This window comes from Myotis yumanensis, unplaced genomic scaffold (assembly GCF_028538775.1).
Source record: "Myotis yumanensis isolate MYYU_CA2020_CCGP unplaced genomic scaffold, mMyoYum1.0.hap1 SCAF_7, whole genome shotgun sequence".
Classification (NCBI taxonomy): domain Eukaryota; kingdom Metazoa; phylum Chordata; class Mammalia; order Chiroptera; family Vespertilionidae; genus Myotis; species Myotis yumanensis.
Genome location: NW_027223758.1, coordinates 53101876 through 53124592, shown reverse-complemented (window position 1 = coordinate 53124592; position 22717 = coordinate 53101876). Strand labels below are relative to the sequence as shown.

Here is a 22717-nt window from a genome sequence, read left to right as displayed (position 1 = left end):
ACATAGAGGTGACTCTGTTCCATCCAGATGCATGCTGGACCTCAAGCCTGGAGACACAGGATAGGTGAGCAGGCAAATTGCATCCTGGACCATTGCACGGGGGTGAGTGTAAAACCACTATAAGACAGGCTCTGTTCATCAAAGTGGGTGCTACAGACTTGAGGTTTGTGTCCCCAAATTAACTTGTTGAAACCTAATCCTACTGTGATGGCATTAGAAGATAGGGCTGTTGGAGGTGATTAGGTCATGAGCATGGAACCCCTCTGAGTGGGATTAGCATCTTTATAAAAGAGGCTCCAGAGAGCTCCCTCACTCCTCTGCCATGTAAGGACACCGGAAGTGGGCTCTCACCAAACACCAAATCTCCCAGCAACTTGATCTTGGTCTTCCCTCTTCCAGAACAGTGAGAAATGAACTTATGTTGTTTCTAAGCCTCCCAGTCTATGGTATTCTGTTACAGAAGTTCCAACAGACTGAGGCAGGACAACTTCCCAAAAGAAACCAATGAAGTCCTGAGAGACACTGATGGGGTTAAAGAGGGTGATGCCAGAAAGATGGAACAGAGAAGACACATTGTGCTGCTATGCGGTCTTATCAGTGATGCTCCTAAAGATACTGTTTTAACTCCTTATAGCCCCACATTCAGTATTTACAGAATATCAGTAGCACTGGACTTGTCCCCATTTTTAAGTAGTATTTTACTATGTTATTGAATAGTACTTATACCTAGAAAATTATATTAGACTACTACTGGCCCAGTGCACGAAATTTGTGCATGGGAGAGGGGGTGTTCTTCAGCCCAGCCTGTACCCTCTCCAATCTGGGACCCCTGAAAGGATGTCCTACTACCGGTTTACAGGGATCAGGCCTAAACCGGCAGTCAGACAACCCTCTCACAATCCGGGACTGCTGGCTCCTAACCGCTCACCTGCCTGCCTGCCTGCCTGATTGCCCCTAACCACTCTGCCTGCCGGGCTGCTCGCTCCCAACTTCCCCCCGCCGCCAGCCTGCTTGCCCCCAAATGCCCCCCCACCAGCCTGATCACCCCCAACTTCCCCCCCCTGCTGGCCTGCTTGCCCCCACCTCCCCTCCCCACTGGCCTGCTTGCCCCCAACTGTCCCCCTGCTGGCCTACTCACTCCAAACTGCCCCCCCTGCTGTCCTGATCACCTCCAACTGACCCCCACTGATGGCCTGCTTGCCCCCAATTGGCTCCCCTGCTGGTCTGCTTACCCCCAACGGCCCTGCCCCCCACCAGCCTGATCACCCAGAACTGCCCTCCCCTCTTGGCCTCTAACCACCTCTACCTCGGCCCCGCCACCATGGCTTTGTCCAGAAGAACATCCAGAAGGTCTCCTGGAAGGTCTCCTAGTCTAATTAGCATATTACCCTTTTATTAGTATAGATAGAGGCCTGGTGCACAGGTGGGGGCCAGCTGGTTTGCCCCGAAGGGTGTCCTGGATCAGGGTGGGGGTTCCCTTGGGGTGTGGGGTGGCCTGGGCAAGGGGCCTGTGGTGGTTTGCAGGCCAGCCATGCCCCCATGGGGTGAGGGTCCCTGCTAAGGAGCTGTGGCCAGCCTGGGTGAGGGGCTGAGGGCTGTTTTCAAGCTGGCCACACCCCCTTCAGGGTGGGGGACCCCGCTGGGGTGCCTGGCCAACCTGGGTGAGGGGCTGGTGGCTGTTTGCAGGCTGGCTAAGCCCCCCAGCAGGGACCCTCACCCCATGAGGTTGTGGCCAGCCTGGGTAAGGGCTTGATGGCTGTTTGCAGGCTCACCACGGCCCCTGGCGACCCAAGCTCCCAGATCCTCCTTTTTTTTTTTTTTTTCAGCGCCTTCTTGAGCAGAGGGAAGCAGGTATCTGGGATTTATTTATCTTCTATAATTGAAACTTTGTAGCCTTGAGCGGAGCCCACAGCCGGCCAGGGCAGGTGGGAAGCTTGGCTTCCTCCATTGCCGGGGGCAACCCAAGCCTCCTTCTTGCTCCAGCTCTGTGGCCGCCGTCGTCATCTTGGTTGGGTTAATTTGCATACTCACTCCTGATTGGCTGGTGGCCGTGGCTTGTGGGTGTAGCAGAGTGGCAGATTGATGGTTAATTTGCATGTTTCTCTTTTATTAGTGTAGATGCATTTAAAAATGCCTTTATTGAAGACAATTTTTTCTTAACTATCAAGTCTATTCAATTTTTAAATACCTTTCACTTAAAGCAGCGGTTCTCAACCTGTGGGTCGCGACCCCTTTGGCAGTAGAATGACCCTTTCACAGGGGTCGCCTAAGACCATCCTGCATATCAGATATCTACATTACGATTCATAACAATAGCAAAATTACAGTTAAGAAGTAGAAACGAAAATAATTTTATGGTTGGGTGTCACAGCATGAGGAACTGTTTTAAAAAGCCAGAAGGTTGAAAACCACTGACTTAAAGGAAGCATAAATGACTTACTAATGTCATGTATGCATCATAATTTTGGCAATTTTTGTGGTATTTTTAAATTACCTTAACAATGAATGACAACTCCTATTGATCAAGAGCTTTCCTCTTATATACACAGGGGAAAATCATACAAATTTCTATAGGTATGCCAAAGGACAATATGGAGCTTCCTCTTACTAAATAAATAAACATGACAGGAAGTGGAAAGGAAAATTTAAGATACTATTCAATCTTCTGTGGCATCTTAGATTTGGCACAAGGATTCACTACAGATCAGGCAATATTAAAAAGCATTATTGAACTCAAGATAGATTTCATCTGTGTTCCTTAAAATTATGATAAGAAACTTCAGGAAACATGGGAAAAGGGGGGGAAATCTAGGGACCCAGCTCTGAGAATCCAAAGCCCTTTCCCATGGCCAAGATCCTCATTTTAGGGGTACGAACAAGTCCTATAATTTGATGTAGCAAGTGCTGAAGTTTCTTCAACAATCAAGTTAAGTTTTAAATAGCATTTTTGTAGTTTGAATAAATTATATATATATATCTTTGTATTTCTAGCCTTAAAGCATGTAGACTGTGCTGTGGTTAATAAAACTTAAACCACTTCAATGTATCACTAATTCACTGTTGCCTTTTTTCATTTTGTATTTTGTGTGTTGATCTTGTATCCTGTAACCTTACTGAAATCACTTAGTTCCAGGAGGTTTTTTTTGTAGATTCTTTAGGATTTTCTATGTAGACAATCGTATCACTTACAAATACAATTTTTCCTTTCTGATCTTATGCCTTTTATTTCTTTTTCTTGCTTTATTGCAGTGCTACATACCTATATTGAATAAGAGCAGATATCCTTGTCTTCTTCTGATCTAAGGAGGAGGCATTCAGTCTTTCACTATTAAGTGTGATGTCAACTGTAGGGCTCCTTGTAGTAGATGCTACTTATCAAGTTGAGAAAGTTCCCCCCATTTCTAATTCTCTGAGAGTTTTTTAATCATAAATAGGTGTTAGATTTTGCCAAATGCTTCTTCTATGTCAATTATAATCCTATGATTTTTCTTACTAGCCAGTTATTATGGTGGATTACATTGATTAATTTTTTCATGCTGAAAAATTACATTTCTGGAATAAACCCTACTGGTCATGGTGTATAATTCTTTTTAAGCATTGCTGGATGTTAATCACCAATATTTTATTGAGGTTTTTCGTGTCTATGTTCATAAGAGATGTTGGTTGGTAGTTTTCTCTTTTTTATATTACATGTTCTATATTAATGTATACTAAAATTATAATTACTCTTATATGAAATTCTGGTAGTTATTTGTGTTTTGAAAAATAATCCTTACACTACAAAAGGTTGGACATTGCTGGGCTAGATAATCATGAATATCTCTTTTACTTTTATGAAATCATAGTTCAACTCATGAACAATGCTCAGGCATTAGAGGGTGATGGAACAACACATCTTGATGAAAAAGCCAGACATTGATGATTTTAAAAAGCAAGTGGGCATTTGGGGAAGAAAAAAAATACTCGTTAACTAAAATGGGGACAATCAGTGTACCTTCAGACATCTTCCCAGTAACATTCAAAATTCTGAGCAGGGTCTAAAAACTTATAATGAAAACAAAGTGCAATAAAATGATTTCATATTTGACATTGTTTTTCAGGAATCAAGGCAGCAAATGAATCTTCTCAAACATGCAATAAATAACTCAGGAGTATTATGCCTTTGAGACCTTTGGGGGAATAAAATATTATTTGGTCAGATGAGTCCAAATAAAGAGCTCATAAAAGAAAGAATGTAAAAACAACCTATTGGTAAGCAATGTATAAGTTTAAATATAGAATTAAGATTTCTGAAAGAGTTTTCCATGAGAACACAGTCTAAAGCTGAAATGTGTTTATTGGTTTAATCATAATGACTCTAATTCCCTCCAAACTTGCATAATTTTTGTTTTTAACTTATGATAATCAACTCTTTAAAATTTAGTAATTCTTTCTATTTCACTCCATTTTATTTTTGCCAATCAAATTCAAGTGAAATTAAAGTTAATAATTTTATTTATAAATAATTGGCACATTATAATCCAATATTTCTAAAATGTCTTCTCCCTCCCTCCATCCCTTCTTCTTACCCTTTGTGACTATTTATGTCCATTGGGGAGATACCCTGAATGATATTCAGAAGATGTTGCTAATGGCTATTTCTTAATAATAAAATTTTGGGTGAATGTTTACTTTCTGTTTTTATAATTTCTTATAGTAACTTTGTCATTTTTACAAAAAAATAGGCATGTATTTAAAAACAACAACAGCGAAAGTGGAAAAGAAGAGGAAGAAGAAGGGGAAGGGGAAGAGAATAACATTTTTCAAGTATAGGTGTCAAGTTCCAACCACCATGATTCACCCATATTTTCTATAATGGCTCCCAAGAAGAGTCAAACTAATTTAACTCAACAACCTTGTATTATGTTCCTATAATTTGGGAAGTGCTTTATAAAATGGTGCAATTACGCCTTGTTTGAAAATAGCATACTCATAAATAAGAACACTTTGAGCAACACATTTTATTTTCAATTCAAGAAAATTGGTCCAAGTCACAAATTCCAGCTAGATTTCATGCAGCACTCAGAGGTAGGGTGATTTAGAAGGACTGTAATTGTTACTACATGGATTTATATAACTTCTTAACTTTTGGCTTTTGGCTTTGCAAGTTTACTTGTATTGACACTAAGTTTGTACATGACATCCATGCCAAATTTATAGATAATGAGACAAATTTTAGAGAGATAAATCTGAGAGAATGGTTGTAACAGCATCTAGAGTAAAAAGATTCATGCTCAGTGTTATTTATACAGCAGTATTTAAGCAATCACTTGAAAAAAATGAAAACATAAAATACATAGATTTTCTTCCTATCTATACTACTTCATTATCAGAAGATCTTTAATTGAAAACCTATAAACACAAATTAAGTTACATTTATCTCTTAGAGATAATAATGCAGTTAAAAATTAGCAGCCACACAGAAAGATATGCACGCATTTATTTAAACACTGAGTTCAAAAATTGACATGTAACAGTTTTGAATACTCTCTTTACCTTTCTACATTTTGGTAGGAATGAAGTGAATGCATAGGTGCTCTTGTCCACCAAGCTATATTTTCAAGGAAAAAATTATGATTATCTCTGAAATCCTTAAATGTAAATTATCAAACTTCTTCACACTCTTTGAAAACTCTTAAATTTATGTAGCTGGGTATTATAAGAGCTGAACAGATATTTTATAAATCTGATCAATGTAAACCATAAAAATTTGAATGATTGGGCTCTCCATCAGCCAATTTTTTTCACCAAATCATAGCGGTTTGGAGTTGTAAAGGGCCATCTCTACATGAGTGCTTGTGAACTCAGGTTGTGCACCTGGAGATCTTTTAAAAACATGCCTGGGCTCCAACTCCAAACCAATTAAATCAGGTAGCAATTCTCAACCTGTGGTCCCCGGACCAGCAGCATCTGCATCAGCAAAGAGCTTGTTAAAAATGCAGATGGGTAGGAGGGCGTATCAAACTTCCTGAGTCAGAACCTGTGAAAGTGAGGCCCGGCAATCTGTGCTGTAACTGGCTCCTCCGGTGATGCCCTGCTTAGCAAGTGTGAGAACCATGCTCTCAGGTGAGGGCAGAGCACCTGTGCCTCCTCTCACGCCCCAGTTCATTAACAGGTGCTGTCGGTGTTGAGGCTCAGGCACCCTCTCTGAATCCCTCTTTTACATGTAAGAATACTCAAGGCAGTGTTTCCATAAGCAACTTCCCAACAGAATTGGGAAATGTCCTGATGTCCGTCCCTTTTTTCCAACATGCACAGTTTCCATCACCATTTATTCCCTCTATGACCTCTTCCACCTCCACCCACACCTCATTCCCCAGAAATCACTTGTTGTTAAAACAAACAAGTCATTAAACAAAGTCACTAACATCTACTTGACAAATAACCTAACACCCAACACTTTTTTAATGGCCAAGAGAAATATAAGCTACTCACAAATGTAAAGCCTGGGGGATATTCTCAACCAGCATTGAGCAAAATTTACAAAATTTAGATGTTTCCAGAGGAAGCAGACATTGATGTATTTACCCAATTTACATGACTGTGGTTTATGTATGTGCATTTAATAAATCCCTTCAAGCAAGAGCGTGATGAAGCTAACAATACGTTACTTTCTGGGCGTAAGCTGCCGCAACACCAGCGTTTCAGAACTTGAGGGAAGGAAACGGATGCTTAGATAAATTGTCTTGTCCTGCTCAGAAGAAGCCTGGCCTTGGGGGTTCAATTAACCCATCAGAATTATCACTGCCTTGTCTCAAAGCATCCAAGATGCCAGGCAAATGCAATCATCCGTGAGATCACAGTGTAAAGCTGAGTCACACGAAGCCTTCGCCCGCGTGACTCATGCAGGTCAGCTGTCAGCCCTCCTCTCGGCTCTAACTCATCCCAGCTGAGGCCGAACAGGAATTTTTCCTGTGGTGAGCATCGAGTGAGGAGGTCCAGGTAGAAGCAAGTTGCCACCGAAGCACAAAGAGTTGGGAAGTAGACGAGAAAAATGGTGCTTTACTCCTAACACGTGCATGCAGTACAATTTTGTTAACCGCGAACATATTTACCTAAAATGTGCCGGAAACGGCCTCCACCCACATTGCTGAGCACATGCAAGGTCAGAATAGGAGAGAGAGGATCTCTTTAAGGTGCCTCCTGGGAGCACAGGACCAGAGAGCCAGGCCTTCCCGGCCTTGTCCCTGTATTCATCGGTGGCAAACGGAAACTGGGGCTTAGTCATGAAACAGCAAGTGCTTGAATATCCCAGAGCCTGTCTCCCTGCGTGGAAGCAACATGCCCTGAAAAGTAACCGCTGCCTGGGCACCGAGGCAGCCAAATCTAAGGAGGAACCATCGGTTTTATTTGAAGTTCACTGAAAAGCCAGGTTTTCAAGCAGCAGACGTCAGAGGCACACGCAGTCTTTCCCTGAGCCTGGCGGCTGGAAGGAAAAGTGTGTTGGGTGCCTTCTGTCCTTTCTGAGGAAAACAGGGTGCTTCCGAACGGTCACGGTCACCGTGTTGGGCATTAGGAAGGCAGCCGCCCAGGAAAGGCACGCACGCCTCGGATGCTCCTTGGGAAGAGGAGTCTGTGACAAGTTCTCTGGAAAGCGTAGGTTTAGATCTTTGCAGGACGTAAGTTTTCATCAGGATCAAAATTTGCTATAGAAGTAAACAACCTAAACACTGAATGAGATGCATGGCCTAAAACGGCGGCGGGCAGGAAGGATATCCTAACTATAAAACGAAGTGACTTGCATTATCACTCAGCAAACTGGGGTTCGCAGGCTGGTTATGACTCCGGTGCTGAGCCTTTCACTTTCGTGACACCAATGGGAGGGACTGAAGAAGGCATGGCGTGGGTCCGTGCATTGTGCTGAAGCATGTTCACTGTGTCTTAGAAACAGAAGCATTTTTTAAAATACTTCCATGGGTGCGTGGGAATCAGAAGAGGAAACAAGGGGACAGACAGCCAGGGCACAGGAGGCTGCTGCGGTCCACGCCGTCCCGAGGCCGCCAGCAGCGCTGTGTGCACGGAAGCAGATCTGGTATTTGCAACGTCAAGCTCCACAAACACATGAGGTATCATCGTTGGGATACAACGTTTCTGCCGCTATATTTGAATAAAGTGCAAAAAGATTTCCACGCACAGGACTTATGTTGTTCTTTAAAATACTCACGTATGCATACACACCACTTCTCTCCCCGGCCAGCAAGCATGAGGCTCACAATCCTACCTTCTCCAAGGATTTTCTCCGCATCTGTCCAGAGACATCACAAATGTAAGCACTGTGAGCTGGAGGAATGTAACTCGTGAACATCAGTTGTGAGCTAGAGAAGTCAGCATGCAAAGACTTACACTGAGTCTGTTTTGGGCCCTAAAATGTGATATTTTACATGGAGTCCTGATTTGACACAAGTGTACCTTACAGAAAACCTTTTTTTTTTCATCTTCATGCTTTTGTCTCCTCCTAAAATACATCAAAGTCTTGCATTCAGAAAAGGATCTCCTAATATAGGATAACTTGATCTTTTTATACCATTGCCTCATTGTAAACATGAATAGATATGACATTGTCATGAAAACTACATTTGAAACTCGAGTGGTGATGATTTCAACGCCAAATTAACATTTCCAGAGGGAGTCATATGTGGGGTAATTGTGCAATAACATCATTACAATTCAATAAAAAAGCACTTGTTTGTACTAGAAAGGATATCCCTAGGTATATATCCCAAGTGTTTTCTTCCAACGTTACCTGAGCCGAGCACTCAGCACACTGTCCCCACGCAGCCTGCCCACCCCCTCCTGTGACACATTGAATTCTGACTGCTCTTCGGCCCCTAGAAATTATTACTTATACATCATGCTCGCTGACATTTCTTTAATTCTCTCTTTTGAATCGGTTCCATTTAAGGCATAGCTAAGGCCTTGGCCAAGTATATGTACAATTTTAATGCCCAGTTTCATTGTCAAAAACTCATTCACAGCCTCCACTGTTAGCATAGTTGTACTTGGCACTTTTCCCTGAATTTTATTTTTTCAGTCAACTCTACAAAGCCCAGGTTCACAGGATAGGTTTCATGTGACGGGGCCAATAGCTCACACCCGAGAGTCGCTGCTGAAACACCCCTCTGAGCTCCTCAGACCGACTCAAAGGACCTCGTGGTCACAGCTGGAGGCAGCACACTGTCTGAATTCTGTACGCTGCTCACAACCGGCAGCAAAGGTGACCTGTGCAAATGCACTGGACAAAGTCTGAGCCCCTCTACATAAATGGCCACAAAAATAACGTCAGTGAACATTCTCACTGTCCGTGATCATAACTTATAATGTTACCCCTTTTCTTAAAACTGAAGAACTAAAGCACAATTTTTTTTCTAAATAATTCTGCTTCAAAATATAGATCATAAATATTCCTGACCATACTTAAAGGTTTATTCCTTATTCTATAAAGAATTGAACATATCTATGGAATTCTATTAAACTTTCATGTCTTAAGAGATATAAAACAAGGCAGCATTTTCTTTTCCTTTTTAGAAATAGAATTTTTAAATAAAATAAAATTTGGAAATAATTTTCTCTAGGCCTAGGGATTTCCTAAATGAATCAAAGTACTTTTTTAAGGAATTTAACCAAAACAATGTGAATTGTTATTAAGGTAACAGTTACAGCCTTCCTAAACCTCCCCCACCCCCTTGTGTTTTTACGTGCCTGGTCCACATGGGGAAAACACGACGTGAGGCCCACACGCACCTTTCTTCACACGTGCGTGCAGTTGGTGGATGGTGGGGTGTCCAATCGACTTCTGTTTTCTTTGGTGTCGCTGAGGGAGGACTCGCTGCGCACATGGCACTTGAACACCTGCTTGTAGGCCTTCCGGAAGTTCTCGGAGAGGAAGGCGTAGATGATGGGGTTCACGGAGGAGTTGCTGTAGGCCAGGCAGTGCGCCGCGATGCGGAAGAGGAAGGAGGCGGGCGTCAGTGGGAAGACCCCAAACTCGACCCACAGGTGGATGACGTGGTGCGGCAGCCAGGAGATCCCGAAGACCACCACCACCACCAGGACTGTCTGTGCTGTCTGGGGGCAAGGGGAGGGGCGGGGGAGGAGGAAGACACATCAGCCCCAACAGGAAAGAACCAAGCATTGCAAACACATCCTAAAATAATTTCATGACTCTTCCCATGGGATCCAATAGATACTAAATCTGTGCTAAGCACTGACCTTCAGGTCACAGGCTGGTTTTGTTCAAACTTCTCCAGGACCCGGCACGACCTGGTGCAGAAATAACTTAGCCATGTGTGTGAAGTGCATGTGGAGGATGGGACTGGTGCTTAGGTCATAGGAATAGAATGGTCTAGAGATTCAACATGGTTCCTTCAAAACCTTCAGCACTGAGCTGCGCGGCAGCTCAGATGAGCCATGGAGCCTGCCCCGAGCAGTGGTCTCCACAGAGATGCAGATGTTTAGTTCTCCTCCTCAAACTTTGGCTAGTTAAGGACACAAGTAGGTCCCAGAGACCATGTGGGTTTCAGTCTGCAGAGCAATGAGCCCACTTGCTGGCACTGTAACCCTTCCTGTGCGCCTAACCCAGCAACACCCAGAGGCAGGGTCCCTGTGTGTGAGTGAGGGGGTATCTACGGAGCAGGGATGGGAGGTCCTCCCCATAGGACCTCAGCAGGGCCAAGCCTCCCTGCCTGCCCTCCGTCCCCTCCTGCCTCCCTCTGTACACTGCATTGGAGACACTCACATCACCTCCTCCAGGGCTGCAAACCCAGGGGTCAAGCCCTGGGCCACTAGCCCTGTGATTCCTCCCCACTGGTTCAGACATACTGAAAGGCAACACCTACGGAGCTGCTGTGTTAAGCTGACACTCCATCTCTAGGACTCAGTCAGACATGGTCATCTACTGATATTTTTAAAACTATAAAATGCAAAGCAATCAGCTGGTTCCTTCCTTCAAGGGTGGCCTCCTCCACCGAGTGAAGCTCGGGAAGCAGCAGGGCCTCGCCATCTAATGGCGACAGCAGAAACAGGGCCTCGAGGACAGCACTGAGGACTGTGTGACCCGCTGAGGTCACTCCCCATCTGCCCCCTGCTCCCCCAGGGTGCAGACCCCACAGTGATCACCAGCTGTCCATGAAAGAACTGAGACTCAGAATGGTGAAGACAAGTGCCTGGCGTCCCATGGCTACACGCAAAGTGAGAGCTAGAAGCCAGGTCCCAGTGACCCCAAAGCCATGCCCTGAATGTCTGAGACACAGGCAGGAACTGCTCCGAACTCCTAGTCACCATCAACCGCCTCCCACCCGCCTGACTGTTGGTGGTGATGTGGGCAATAAAAACACTCACAGGAGACAGCAGCCATCGGTCCCCTCACTGACCATCCCGGGACATCCCCCAGTTCTTGTCACCAGGGAGTCTCCTCCTCATGCGGAGAAAGGCTAAGGACATGAGAGGTGCATACTTTCAGCCCCTTGCCTGAAAGTGGCCTCTCTTTTTTCTCAGGTTTAGTCCAGGTTGAAATAGTTTAAGAGTGTGATTCAGTTTGTGGGAGGGACTAGGAACATTGGACCACTGGCCTCCCCACACATCTCAGACCAGGAAGGCGTAGGGGACACATTTCCATCTCCCAGTGAGGACAGGAGAGTGGGTGGAAGATTTACCTGCCAGCCACCTGTCCACCTCCTCTCCTATACAGGAATAATTGTGACAAAAACTGATGAATGTGGGAAAGAAAGTGGAGAGGAAACCAGACAGAGAGAAGGAAGAAGGTGGGAACAACATATGGAGCTTTATTTGTCTAATAGCCCCATATGGGAGAAAGAATGAGACCCAAGAAAGTGATTTCATGACCAAGGAATCACGGTTACACCACAAATTCCTCCGTGTGGGAAATGGGGACCCCACATCTCTGCACTGTGGGGACATTCCCACGTGACAAAATGACTCTTCTATTACTTGTCATGCGTTAGAATCTCACTATTCTAGGAAACAACACTCAGAATACAGCAGGGAAGACACCGACTTTGTAAGCAGACTGGGGCAGAGGTGGTAGAGGCGACCATGAGAGTTCAGGTCAAAGCCAGGACAAGCGCAGGGGTCAGAGGGCAGGAGATGAGAGTTAAGCTCACTATCAAAGGGCCATGGATTGTGCAGAAGCCCTGACTGATCAGGCATAACCTGGCTGTGGGACCTGAAACATGACATAAACCCCCCCGGGCCTGGACTTCCTCATCTGTGCCTCAGAGTCACCTGACCACAGGTTTTCACAGGTGGCAGGATTAGATGTCACTGGAGGAGGCACAAAGCAAACAAGTGATAGGCTCAGGTGCATTAGGGGACCATCTGCTCTCCATCCATTTCTCCCTCAGTGCAGAAGACACTGGTTCCCAGATCACTGAGCCAAAACCACCTAGAGGTCCTTCCACCTGCAAATGGAAAACATCACCTTTCTTCCTAGAAAACAAGAGCATCTCTACTTCACAGAACAGATGCCCTCTGGATCTCGCCTCTGGCTTCTGTTAGGGAGTATCTGCCAAGTACCAAGCTTAGGGCAGAAGGAGAGCCAGCAGCTCATGGATTAGCAACTAGGGTTGGAGGACCCACCAGGAAATGCAGTGCCTCTCATTGTGCATTAGGTCATTGAAAATTTACCTTTTTACTATTCGTAATCCCTGATCTGTTCAGAACTACGAGATCAACCTGTAGCCTTCAAATGAGACTGGGTTACAATTTGCAATATAATATCAGGAAAGAACACTTAGTGGGCACTTTCATAGACTGTGTCATTTATCTAAGGCTGTTCCCAAAAGAGTTAACTAGACTGCTCCCCACTAAGCATCGTGGGGCTTCTCTATGTTCCCCGTCTCACAAGCATCTCAGCCCATCAGAGGTGAAGTTGTGTTGGCTGGGGCACAGACAGTATCCTGGCAGTTCCCAGGTGACTCCAGGTCAGCCCAGCGATGTTAACTCCAGCAAATGCACGTGTGCACCCTTGGACACAGCATGTTGTTCATCCATGTGGGCCGTTGGACACAGCACATGGTTCATCTTTGTGGGCCCTTGGACACAGCACATGGTTCATCTTTGTAGGCCCTTGGACATAGCACATGGTTGTCTCCTGTCTCCCTTGCACAGAGGGTCCTAGCCCTCCAAGCCCAAGGGGCTGAGAAGCTGGGCGGGGGAGAGGGGAGAAGGGGGGATATGAGTATAGGAAGAAGCCCCCACATGTGGGCAGAACACCATCCTTCACTCACTACTGCTTCTCATGCTGGCTGGATGTGAACGATCTGGTCAGAACAATGCTGTACCAACCGCCAAGCTGGGGCTGAGAAAGATGGACACGCTCTTCCCTGCCAGGGCATGGCTCCTACATCTGGGCCTCAACCCCATGGCTCAGGAAGTTTCTAAACATCTCAGGTGTTTGAAGAACCACTGATAAAGACCACAACAAAAGCAAATCTTCTTGCCCACTTCCAGTTAAAGGTGAAGTTGTTTCCTCAATGTTCAGCACCCCTGATTCTATACACACACACATACACACACACACACACACACACGCACACACACACACTGTATTCTCCCCAGAAAGACTTGGAAAAGCTGCTTCCTCTCTTTCCCTTTGAAATGTCAGGCTGTTTGGGGGGAAAAATGCCCTTCTATGGATAATGGGGATGATTTCTTAAAATTTCTTACAGGGCTTTTCTTCATTTCCTACAGCATCTGCCTGAATGAGAGACAGAGTCGAGCCTGGTGTATGTACCACTGTGCTCAGCAGTCCACACAGACTGTGGAATCCCGGCCCAGGGCCACCATCTGCAGGTTATCCTGAGCCTATACACTGACTCCTCCACTGGGGGTGGGACCTTGCTAGCCTGGTTTCTGAAAGTATCTGAAAAACATTCATCGCTCATCTTCCTGGGAGATGCTCTTTTTCAAGTCATCGTAGACATCTATTTTTTTTCTTCAAAGAATTTTATGTCTAATGGAACTAGGCTGGGCAGAAAAAAAGTAGCTAAAAGATGAGAATGATGAAAAACATGATGTGATTGTATAAATGACAGTCGAAGAGCTCGTTAAATACTTCCAGCCAGAGGGGGAAGCGACGGTGAAAGAACCCAGTGGCTGACATGGTGTCGAGAGGACCCCTGTTCCAGGTTCCTCCTGGCTGTGACCAACCCATATGATGTCTGTCCCATTCTGATGGCTTGCAATGGCTAGTCCAGAGCTCATCTTAGTATCTGACCGGCCTGTGGCAGAAAGCATTCCCCTATGTCTAGCTGGCTCCATCGCAGGGCTCTATGCTGTCATTGCTATTATTCCTGCAGTGAAAATTACATCCTCCTTCTGTATTTCCCCCCAAACATGGAGGACAGCTGTTTGGGGGATCCCCGTGCGGATGGATACAGCTCAGAGATAGGAAGCTGGACTTAGCCACAGAGAGCAGGAACTGGGAACAGGTGAAGCTGAAGTGAGGAGCTGTCACCATCCGAGCCCCATGGAGTCATCATCCAGCAGGCACTGTGTGGAGACCTGGGGACAGGGAGCCCATCTGTTCCCTGCCTTTGGGAACTTCCCATCGAGCCTGGCTGTCCACCCCAAACCTCCCTCTTCTCTCTCCTCTCTCCACCCTCTTCTTACTCTCCCCTGCACCTCTCTGCTCACTCTTTCTTAGACACGTACACACACACGCACATACCATGTTTTATTTGTTCTATGCAAACAAGGAGGCAATTAAATATATCAAAAGAGATCTTCTGACATCTGTTCAGAGGCTATTAAGGGTCAGAGGCTGTGAGAATGGAAGAGAAACTCTGCCTCCCTCCTCCAAATACTGAAACCCTCTCCTAGGATAAGAATTACATACATACACATATATAATACACACACATACACACATATACACGTGCACATTATACACACACACACACACACACACATTAAACGAAGTAACTATTAAACTAGTTACTAATCTTTAGGCCTTTTTATTGTAAAATAAAACAGAAGTTTTTCTTGTCATTTCTTATAAGACCTGTTCTCATTCTTTTAAACCACTGTGTTCTTCTCTGGGACTTTCACAGTTTTTCTCCAACACTTTTCAAATACAGGAACTAAAATCACCATTGCATGCCGATAAGATCCAGCTAACCTTAAAGAAATGCTTGATTTCATTCCTGTTGCTGAGCACAAAATCTTGCACATCAATGACAATCTGTGTCATGTATGAGCAGCATCACCTCCTGGAAGTTCAGCCAGCATCCCCCCTCCCAGGGCGCTTAGGTGGACAAGGCTCATTCCTGTCCCTCTGCAGGGTCGGAGCCCATTGCCCCTTGGTCCTGTGCAGGGCAGAGCTCTGCAAATAGCCATCCAAGGGCAAGTCTAACAACCCTTAATGGTTTTTAATGCATCCTTTTCTTGGAGAGGAGGAGTGTGGCTCAGAGGGGAAACTAAGAGATAGATTAAAAACTGGGATATCTCCAGCATAACAAGGCCTCACTGAGCACAGGCAGGAATCACCCACTCCACACCACCCCACACTTCGAAGCTGCTGTGCAGACGGGTCCACATGCTGGAACAAGCCTGTGTGACTGATGGCTGCCCGGACACAAGGACAAACACTGGAAGGGGCACTAAGACAGGCCTGCCGTCCACGCTGTGCCTTTCACTGCGAGTTGCTTCTCCTAAAAATTATCTAGTTGTATTTCAAATGCAAGCTGGATTGTGGCTTTTAAACCAATTGTCTAGCATTTCTATCCATCACCTTTGGGAACAGATGTATGTTTCCTACATCATCGCTTATCAGCAAGAAAAGTCCAGAAGAGCTGTGCTTTACTTAGGTCGGAGTTTAAAAAATAAATATGATTAAAGTATAATTTCTGCAAATTATGTGTCATTCATCACAATAAATATTTAGAAGGAAAAACAACGTATTTTAAGATGTTATGTCTAATATTTAAGGATAGCAATGTCTGTTTATAATCTCCTCTCCCCTAATCATACTGTCTAATAATCTCATTCTATTTTCTAAAATTAGACAGTATACAGATGTCATCTGAGTAAGAGTTAAATTAACCCTGATTTGTAAAATAGCTTTTTCCTCAAAATGTAAAATGTCAAAAATAACAGATGTTATACAGGTTATCATTACTCAGTTTAGACAAGACTCACCTGATAAGAATGTCATTAAAAATGGGACCTGGCTGAGGTGGCTCTGACCTATGAACCAGAAGGTCACACTTCAATTCCTTGTCAAGGGCACATGCCGAGTTGTGGGCTTGATCCTCAGTAGGGGGCGTGCAGGAGGCAGCCAATCAATGATTTTTCTCTCTCATCATCGATATTTCTCTCTCTTTCTCTCTCTCTCTCTCTCTCTCTCTCTCTCTCTCTCTCCCCCCCCCCCCCCCCCCCCGCCCTTCCTCTCTGAAATCAATTAAAAAAAAATTTTTTTTTAAATGGGTAGAATCCCCCTCAGGGCCTCCTCCCAGTTGTAAGTCTCCTCCCAGGGCCAACATCAGCATAGGTCTAGGAGGGACAGAGAACAACAGTATCTGCTCATGGGCTTAAGGGACAGATTCCCTCCAAAGACAGGCAAGCCAGGGCCTTCTGGGGTCATGCCAGAGATGGGAAATGCACAATAAAATGACTATAGGTCATGCAAATTTTGGATGTGGTAATTCTACTACACTCAATCCCAATCAAGCTAGAACACAGCTCCTACAGAGGCTCAGAACCCCAAACCTCTATCTACATTTTAATGCAGCAAAATAGTTACCTGCATGGCCCTCAAGATCTGACCTTGTGTCTACACTCTACACCTAACAGTAAGAGCTTCCCTTCAAACATCTGTTCTTAGGAACTGAAGTTTCACAGGCATTGAGTGGATATGAGGATAAGGAAGAATAAAAACAGTCCTGGCTGGTTTGGCTCAGTGGATAGAGCATCAGCCTGTGGACTGAAGGGTTCCGGGTTTGATTCAGGTCAAGGGCCCATGCTGGGTTGCAGGCTCGATACCCAGTAGGGGGTGTGCAGGAGGCAGTTGATCAATGATTCTCTCTCATCATTGACGTTTCTATCTCTCTCTCCCTCTCCTTTCCTTTCTAAAATCAATAAAAATATATTTAAACAATATTTTTTTAAATAAAAATAAACATGAAGCTGTAAACAGCGACATAAATAATATAGATTTGTGAATATTACCTTTTTCTTCGATGCCTCTGACTTCTTCGACATGTTCTTCAAGTTTTTATGCAAATGATTAAGGACCTGAAAAACACACACTAATGAAATCGGTTTGCCTCATGTCCCATAATTCACTGTCTCTTTGCATTGGCAATTCTTGGCACTCTGAAAGAGTAACACCACTATTTACAAAATCATTCGAATTGAAATGCACATAAGGTGTATAGGTGATAATGTAATGATGATTGTGAATTGCCTAGTGCATCTGTATCCAGGTGCAGACCGTGGTCAGAGCGCCTGATACAGAGCGTTCCTGTGCAAGTCGCTCTAGGGTTTTGTCCAAAAAGAGCCACACCACTACCCACCCTTGTTGGTCCACCTTCAACCTGGATCTCCCCCAAGGTTCTCCATCCTCACCATCCTCAGGTGCCCATACACGTCGGACATGATGTTAAATCCTAGATACGCACAAAAGCTAGAGGTCCGTAGCTCTTTGCTCTTTGCCACCTGTCTTCGCTACAAGTATCCATAAAGCAAATTCCTACCCATCAGGCCTCCTTTCATTCTTTATTCAAACCATAATCACTGTGCTGAGCTGTGAAACAACCCACACTTGGAGAATTCAGCCTCACTCACAATCCATACACTATCAGCGAGGTCTGACAATCAATGCCCTGTCAGAAGTCTCCTTGGGAGACATGGGTTTCCTTCATCAGAGAAACTGTCTTTGTCTTCTCTTGCCAGTGTAGCAGACAGGAGAAACAATTTGGAACATTTGCCTTACATAGTACAGGAGTTGCCAGCAGGCCCATGCAAGATAGGTGTGGGAACTACACATATCCCATCTGAGCGGATATCTAAGGAAAACTGGCCTCTGGTTAACTAAGGGCTTTAGACTGTCCATCAGTTGCTGAGTGAGTCTCTCCAAGAACTCGACCACATTCCAGCCGCATCTTTGTTTCCCTCTGGCACTGTAGCATGGAAATAATTTAATCAAATTGGACTTATTGCCAAAGCCCACCCCATGCACTAGATGCAGACTTCTAGGTGATCAGTCATACCTAACAGAAAAGCACAGGATTTATCAACCAAACTTGGGGCCCTGCACTGGTTAAGCTGTCACGGGGGTGTGAATTTCTGGCACCAGATCCCCAGCTCTGCTAAAACACTTCCCAGTTCCTACAGTGGTTTAGCATCATCTATGAGACAAGACTTTCACCTGCTACAGTAGCATTGGGATCACCCTCACTACGTTGCAATGGGTTGGGTTACTGTTCTGCCAGTGGAAATCATGGTACCAAAAATTGGATGGAACAAGATTTCGCAGAAGCAAATGAGAAAGTCTTTCAAGGGGGGAGGTAAGACCAGGAAGCAGGATGCTGCCTGGAGAGGACTGGCCTGGAGAGGTTCCTTGGTAGCAGCCTCCCCAGCAGGAGGCCAGAGGAAGACACTGGTCACTGAGGACAAGGGGTAAGGAGAGGAAGTCCAAACAGAAATGTCAAATGTTATCTGCTTCCTAATGCTGTTCGGGGGTCTGTTCAACAAACGGGGGGATGACATCTCAGTAACACCTAAGGAGTGTTGTTGAGTAGTTCATGGAGAAAAAAGCCCAACTGTACTGTTCCTAGCTCTGTGTTGCTTTAGTGGTCTATGCTATGTGCACATATTAATGTATTCTGATGCATCACAGTGAAGGTTTGCCATAAAAAGAGAAAGAATGTAGGTGTCATGATGGGTTGCTAAGACCTTTCTTTAGGAGTAATGATGATGTCATGGTGGCATCTCTGCACTGTTCTGTGCACTCAGAAGTATGTGTAGGAAGCATATACTCACACCCGAGCCAAGCTCATCATGGACATCAGATACATCTGGGGGTGTGGAGGCGTTTGGCGGGGTGAGCATGTCACCAGTAATAGATGTCTGAACTTAACATTCAAGTAGCAAAATCCGTAACTGAAGAGTTTACACTTGATGGTTGAACTAAAGAAAAACAACTTGACATTACATATTATCTCCATCTGTTCGAGCATGAAGTGAATTTGCTTAATTACATTGAATTCAAAAGATGATTTGGACTTGTGCTTAAAAGCAAACTATTCCCATATTTAAAAATATCCCTATGACCATGTGTTTATTGAATTTTTAAAAACCATTTTCAAACTTTGCTCTATGAAAGACATGTAGCCTAATTTATTCCGAGGAGTTTACCTAGTCATTTCCATTAAGAAGACCTAAAAACTTCTGGTCAATGAAGAGATTACGCTTCAGTTCTAATCTATGTAATTATGAATTAAGAGGCACATGTGTGAACCCCTCTAGTCCCAGGCAGCATGTCTCCAAGGTCCTCACCACTGTCCCCTCCCTCAGAGGACAGGGAATCCCTGCATTGAAATCCTTCCTGACCCATTTGCCAGCTTCCTGATCTGAGTCGGTTGCTTCATTCCTCCAAAACCCCTTTCCCGTATCAATAAAACAGGGGCCAGAGCTTCAGCCTGGGGGTTAAATGATCCAGGGCACATGTCAGGCTGCTGTGCTGTGCAGCAGGAGCTCTGCTCTCTATTAGCAGAAGCCCATGAGTAAACCAGCCATTTGCCAAAGAGCTAAGCTAGAGTTCTTTCCTAAATTCCCTATTCCTTTCATGCAGGCCATTTTTTCAAATAATATCCAAAACTATCCCCATTCAGAACAGACATAACTCTGCATGGATGGTAGGGGGAGGGAAAAAAACAAAATCCAGGTGGCTTATATTAAATGTTGTTGCTGGGAATAATACTTTCTGAACTGAATAAAATTATTGTTGTACTTCATCTGGTTATTCATGGCACCAAAGATGTCTCTGGAGACTCAGTCAGGACTCTGTGAAGAAATATCACTTTCCCACTGGGTTTATAAGGCTAAACTTCTGTGTGAAATAAAATGTGAAGTTCTGTCCCCAGGGCAATGGCTTTACAGAGCCAGGTCCCGTCCAGCCTCCCTGGTGGGAGTCACCTCCTCATGTCCCAACTGAGTGCTGGGCAGTGGGCCCTGCCACCCTGGCAAAAGGCCCACAGCCTCAGAGTGACGAGTGCCCCCTGTGACTGCAGTCTCAGGCAGGCTGTCCAGGTTTGAGGAGCTAAATCTGCGCAGATATCCCTGTACCTAGAAACTGGGGCTGAACCTGCCTGTCAGCTGCCAGAACGACCTGAGGTTGCAGGAGGCCACGCCCTGAGGGTAAGTGGGACTCTGGGAAGTGAAGTGAAAACTTTCCCAGCGTCCCCCAAACTCCAGGTAACTTTCTCCACATCAAACCAGCAAAGCTGTGGTGGAGACAGGGACCAGGGCGAAATTGTGGAGGCCGCTGTGGGGCTTGGAAAGGGGTGAGGGACACGCAAGAAGCCCCAGGGCCCTCGCACCCCTGACCCTGCAGCCAGCTGCACCACCCTCCAATCCCCCCCCCCCCATGCCCACCTTGGCATAGCAGAAGCAGATGAGCAGCAGTGGCAGCAGGTAGCCAAAGACGAAGGTGCACACCACGTAAGCCTTCTTATGACGCTGGTCGAGCCATTGATCCCAGCAGAAGGTCAGGTTGCCGTTGTCAGACTCCCGGTGGAAGAGGCGCTGGTGGTAGGCCACCGGCGAGGCCATGGCAATGGACAGCGCCCAGATGAAGCCCATGCCCAGCAGCGCGTTGCGGGACACCCTCAGGGAGGAGGAGCGCCTGGAGTGCACAATGGCCACATACCGGTCCACCGACATCGCGACCAGAGTGAAGATGCTGACCAGCATGGAGACAGTGAAGAGGTAGTGGGTGAACTTGCAGATGAAGGCGCCCAGCACCCAGGTGGGCAGCGCGTAGACCGTGGCCTGGAAGGGGATGCAGAAGAGCAGGTAGGCCATATCGGCGATGCTCAGGTTGAGAATGAACAGGTTGGTGGTGCTGCGCGGCTTGCCGGGCTTGCTGCGCGCCATCACTGTGATCACCAGGCTGTTGCCCAGCACGCCCAGCGTGAAGATCAGGCCGAACACCACCAGCGTGATGAAGTTCTCCACGCCAACGCCGAAGAGTGGCGGCGGGTCCGGGGCAGGGGGCTGGGGGCCGCTCGCGTTCCCCTCGCTGAGGTTCCCGGCCACCAACTCCATGACTGGAGGGGGCGCCCGGGCGCGCTGGTGAGGGCTGCCTGCCAGGGACAGAGGTGCCGAAAGGGTTCCCTCCTGGGACCCAGCCCCGAGCTCAGTGTGCCCGTTTCCCAGCCTGAGCAACCCTGGCGGCCACGCGCCGGGGCGGCTGTGCCTGGCGGCGCGGTCTTTGGGCGGGTCTGTCTGAGTGCTGGACCTTCCCGGGCATAGGCGGCGGTCCCGAGAGCGCAGGGAACCCCTCCCCGGACGCCTCAGCCCACTGCGCGGACTCTGAGCAGGGGAGGGAGGACCCGCGGTGCAGCCCAGGAGGTGGAGAGAGCCCTCTCCGCGTTTTACCTGCTCCGGATCCCTGAGACCGATTCCCTCGCTCCGGGGCTGGCTTCCCGCCACACCTGTTGCTCTGAGCCGCTCTCTTCCCCAGCGCACCAGGGGCTGTACTGTGTGCGCACAGGACGCCTCGCGGTTCCTGGAGAGGGCTCCCCACGACTCCCAACCGATTCCACTCCCAGCTGTTGCCAGGGTCCCAAGTCGCCAACAGAGCCAGCGCTCTTTCTGCGCTTTCCAGGCAGTTGGCAGTAGGGAGCTCCGGTCTCTCTGTTGCAAATGAGAGGTAGTGCGGACACTGCCAGGAGAAATCCGCGCCCCCTGGGAGCCTCCCTGCCCCCGGAAGTCACCGCCCAGAGACTAGACCAATCCTAAAGGGTGGGTCCCCGCCCACCTCCTCACTGGAATCAGACGCCCTCTGCAAGGTGCGAACCAGCCTTAGTCCAGCAAAAGGGTGGCTCCGCTTGCGGCACAAGCCCAGTGGCGAGGGCAGCTGAGCTGCTCAGAGCGCGGGCGGGAGGCAAGGGGTGAGCAAGCCTCCTCACCCATCAGCACCCTTCATCTTTCTCCCAGTGAGAGCGCTCTCTGCCCTTTAATAAACCTCAGGAAGTCAGTGATTGGCACTGTGAAATCCCTAATCCCCACCCTCACCCTGCCCACCGCTAGGAGGGAAAGAAGCAGGGGGGGAAATAATAGCCTGTTTGAGTTTTCATTGTAAACATGCATAAGTGAGATGAAAGGGGAAGGTATATGTTCCCATCATCCACATTTAGATCAGTTTTGCCTTACATTGCTCATCTGAGTGACAGAGACAGAAGCACCAACATAAAATATTTGTGAAGTGAAAGAACATGTTTAATATCACTGTTGTAATGACAACAAGAAAATGAGCTGCTTTAGTATATTACTGTCAGTAACCGTTATCCTTGTCTGTAATCGTTTGGTTCCCAACTAGAAAGCCCAAACGGGTTCATTCACTTGCAGCGTTTATATGATTTGTCCTACAGTCACTTTACAAAACACCTGCATGTTTCCTGCATTCTCCAAATGGCGAGTGAGTGCCCATGGACCA

The 22717-nt window shown here is 46.4% G+C and overlaps 1 protein-coding gene across 1 annotated transcript; it reads right to left on the bottom strand.

The window, feature by feature from the left end:
* Positions 1 to 5010: 5010 nt before the first annotated feature.
* Positions 5011 to 21324, bottom strand: GALR1 (galanin receptor 1). The gene is made up of 4 exons (XM_070421557.1): positions 20653 to 21324; positions 17224 to 17289; positions 9781 to 10104; positions 5011 to 8284 (listed from the first exon to the last, which is right to left on the bottom strand). Exons 1-3 carry the CDS (start codon positions 21322 to 21324, stop codon positions 9787 to 9789), a joined length of 1056 nt encoding a protein of 351 aa, XP_070277658.1. The 3' UTR covers positions 5011 to 8284; positions 9781 to 9786.
* Positions 21325 to 22717: the final 1393 nt, after the last annotated feature.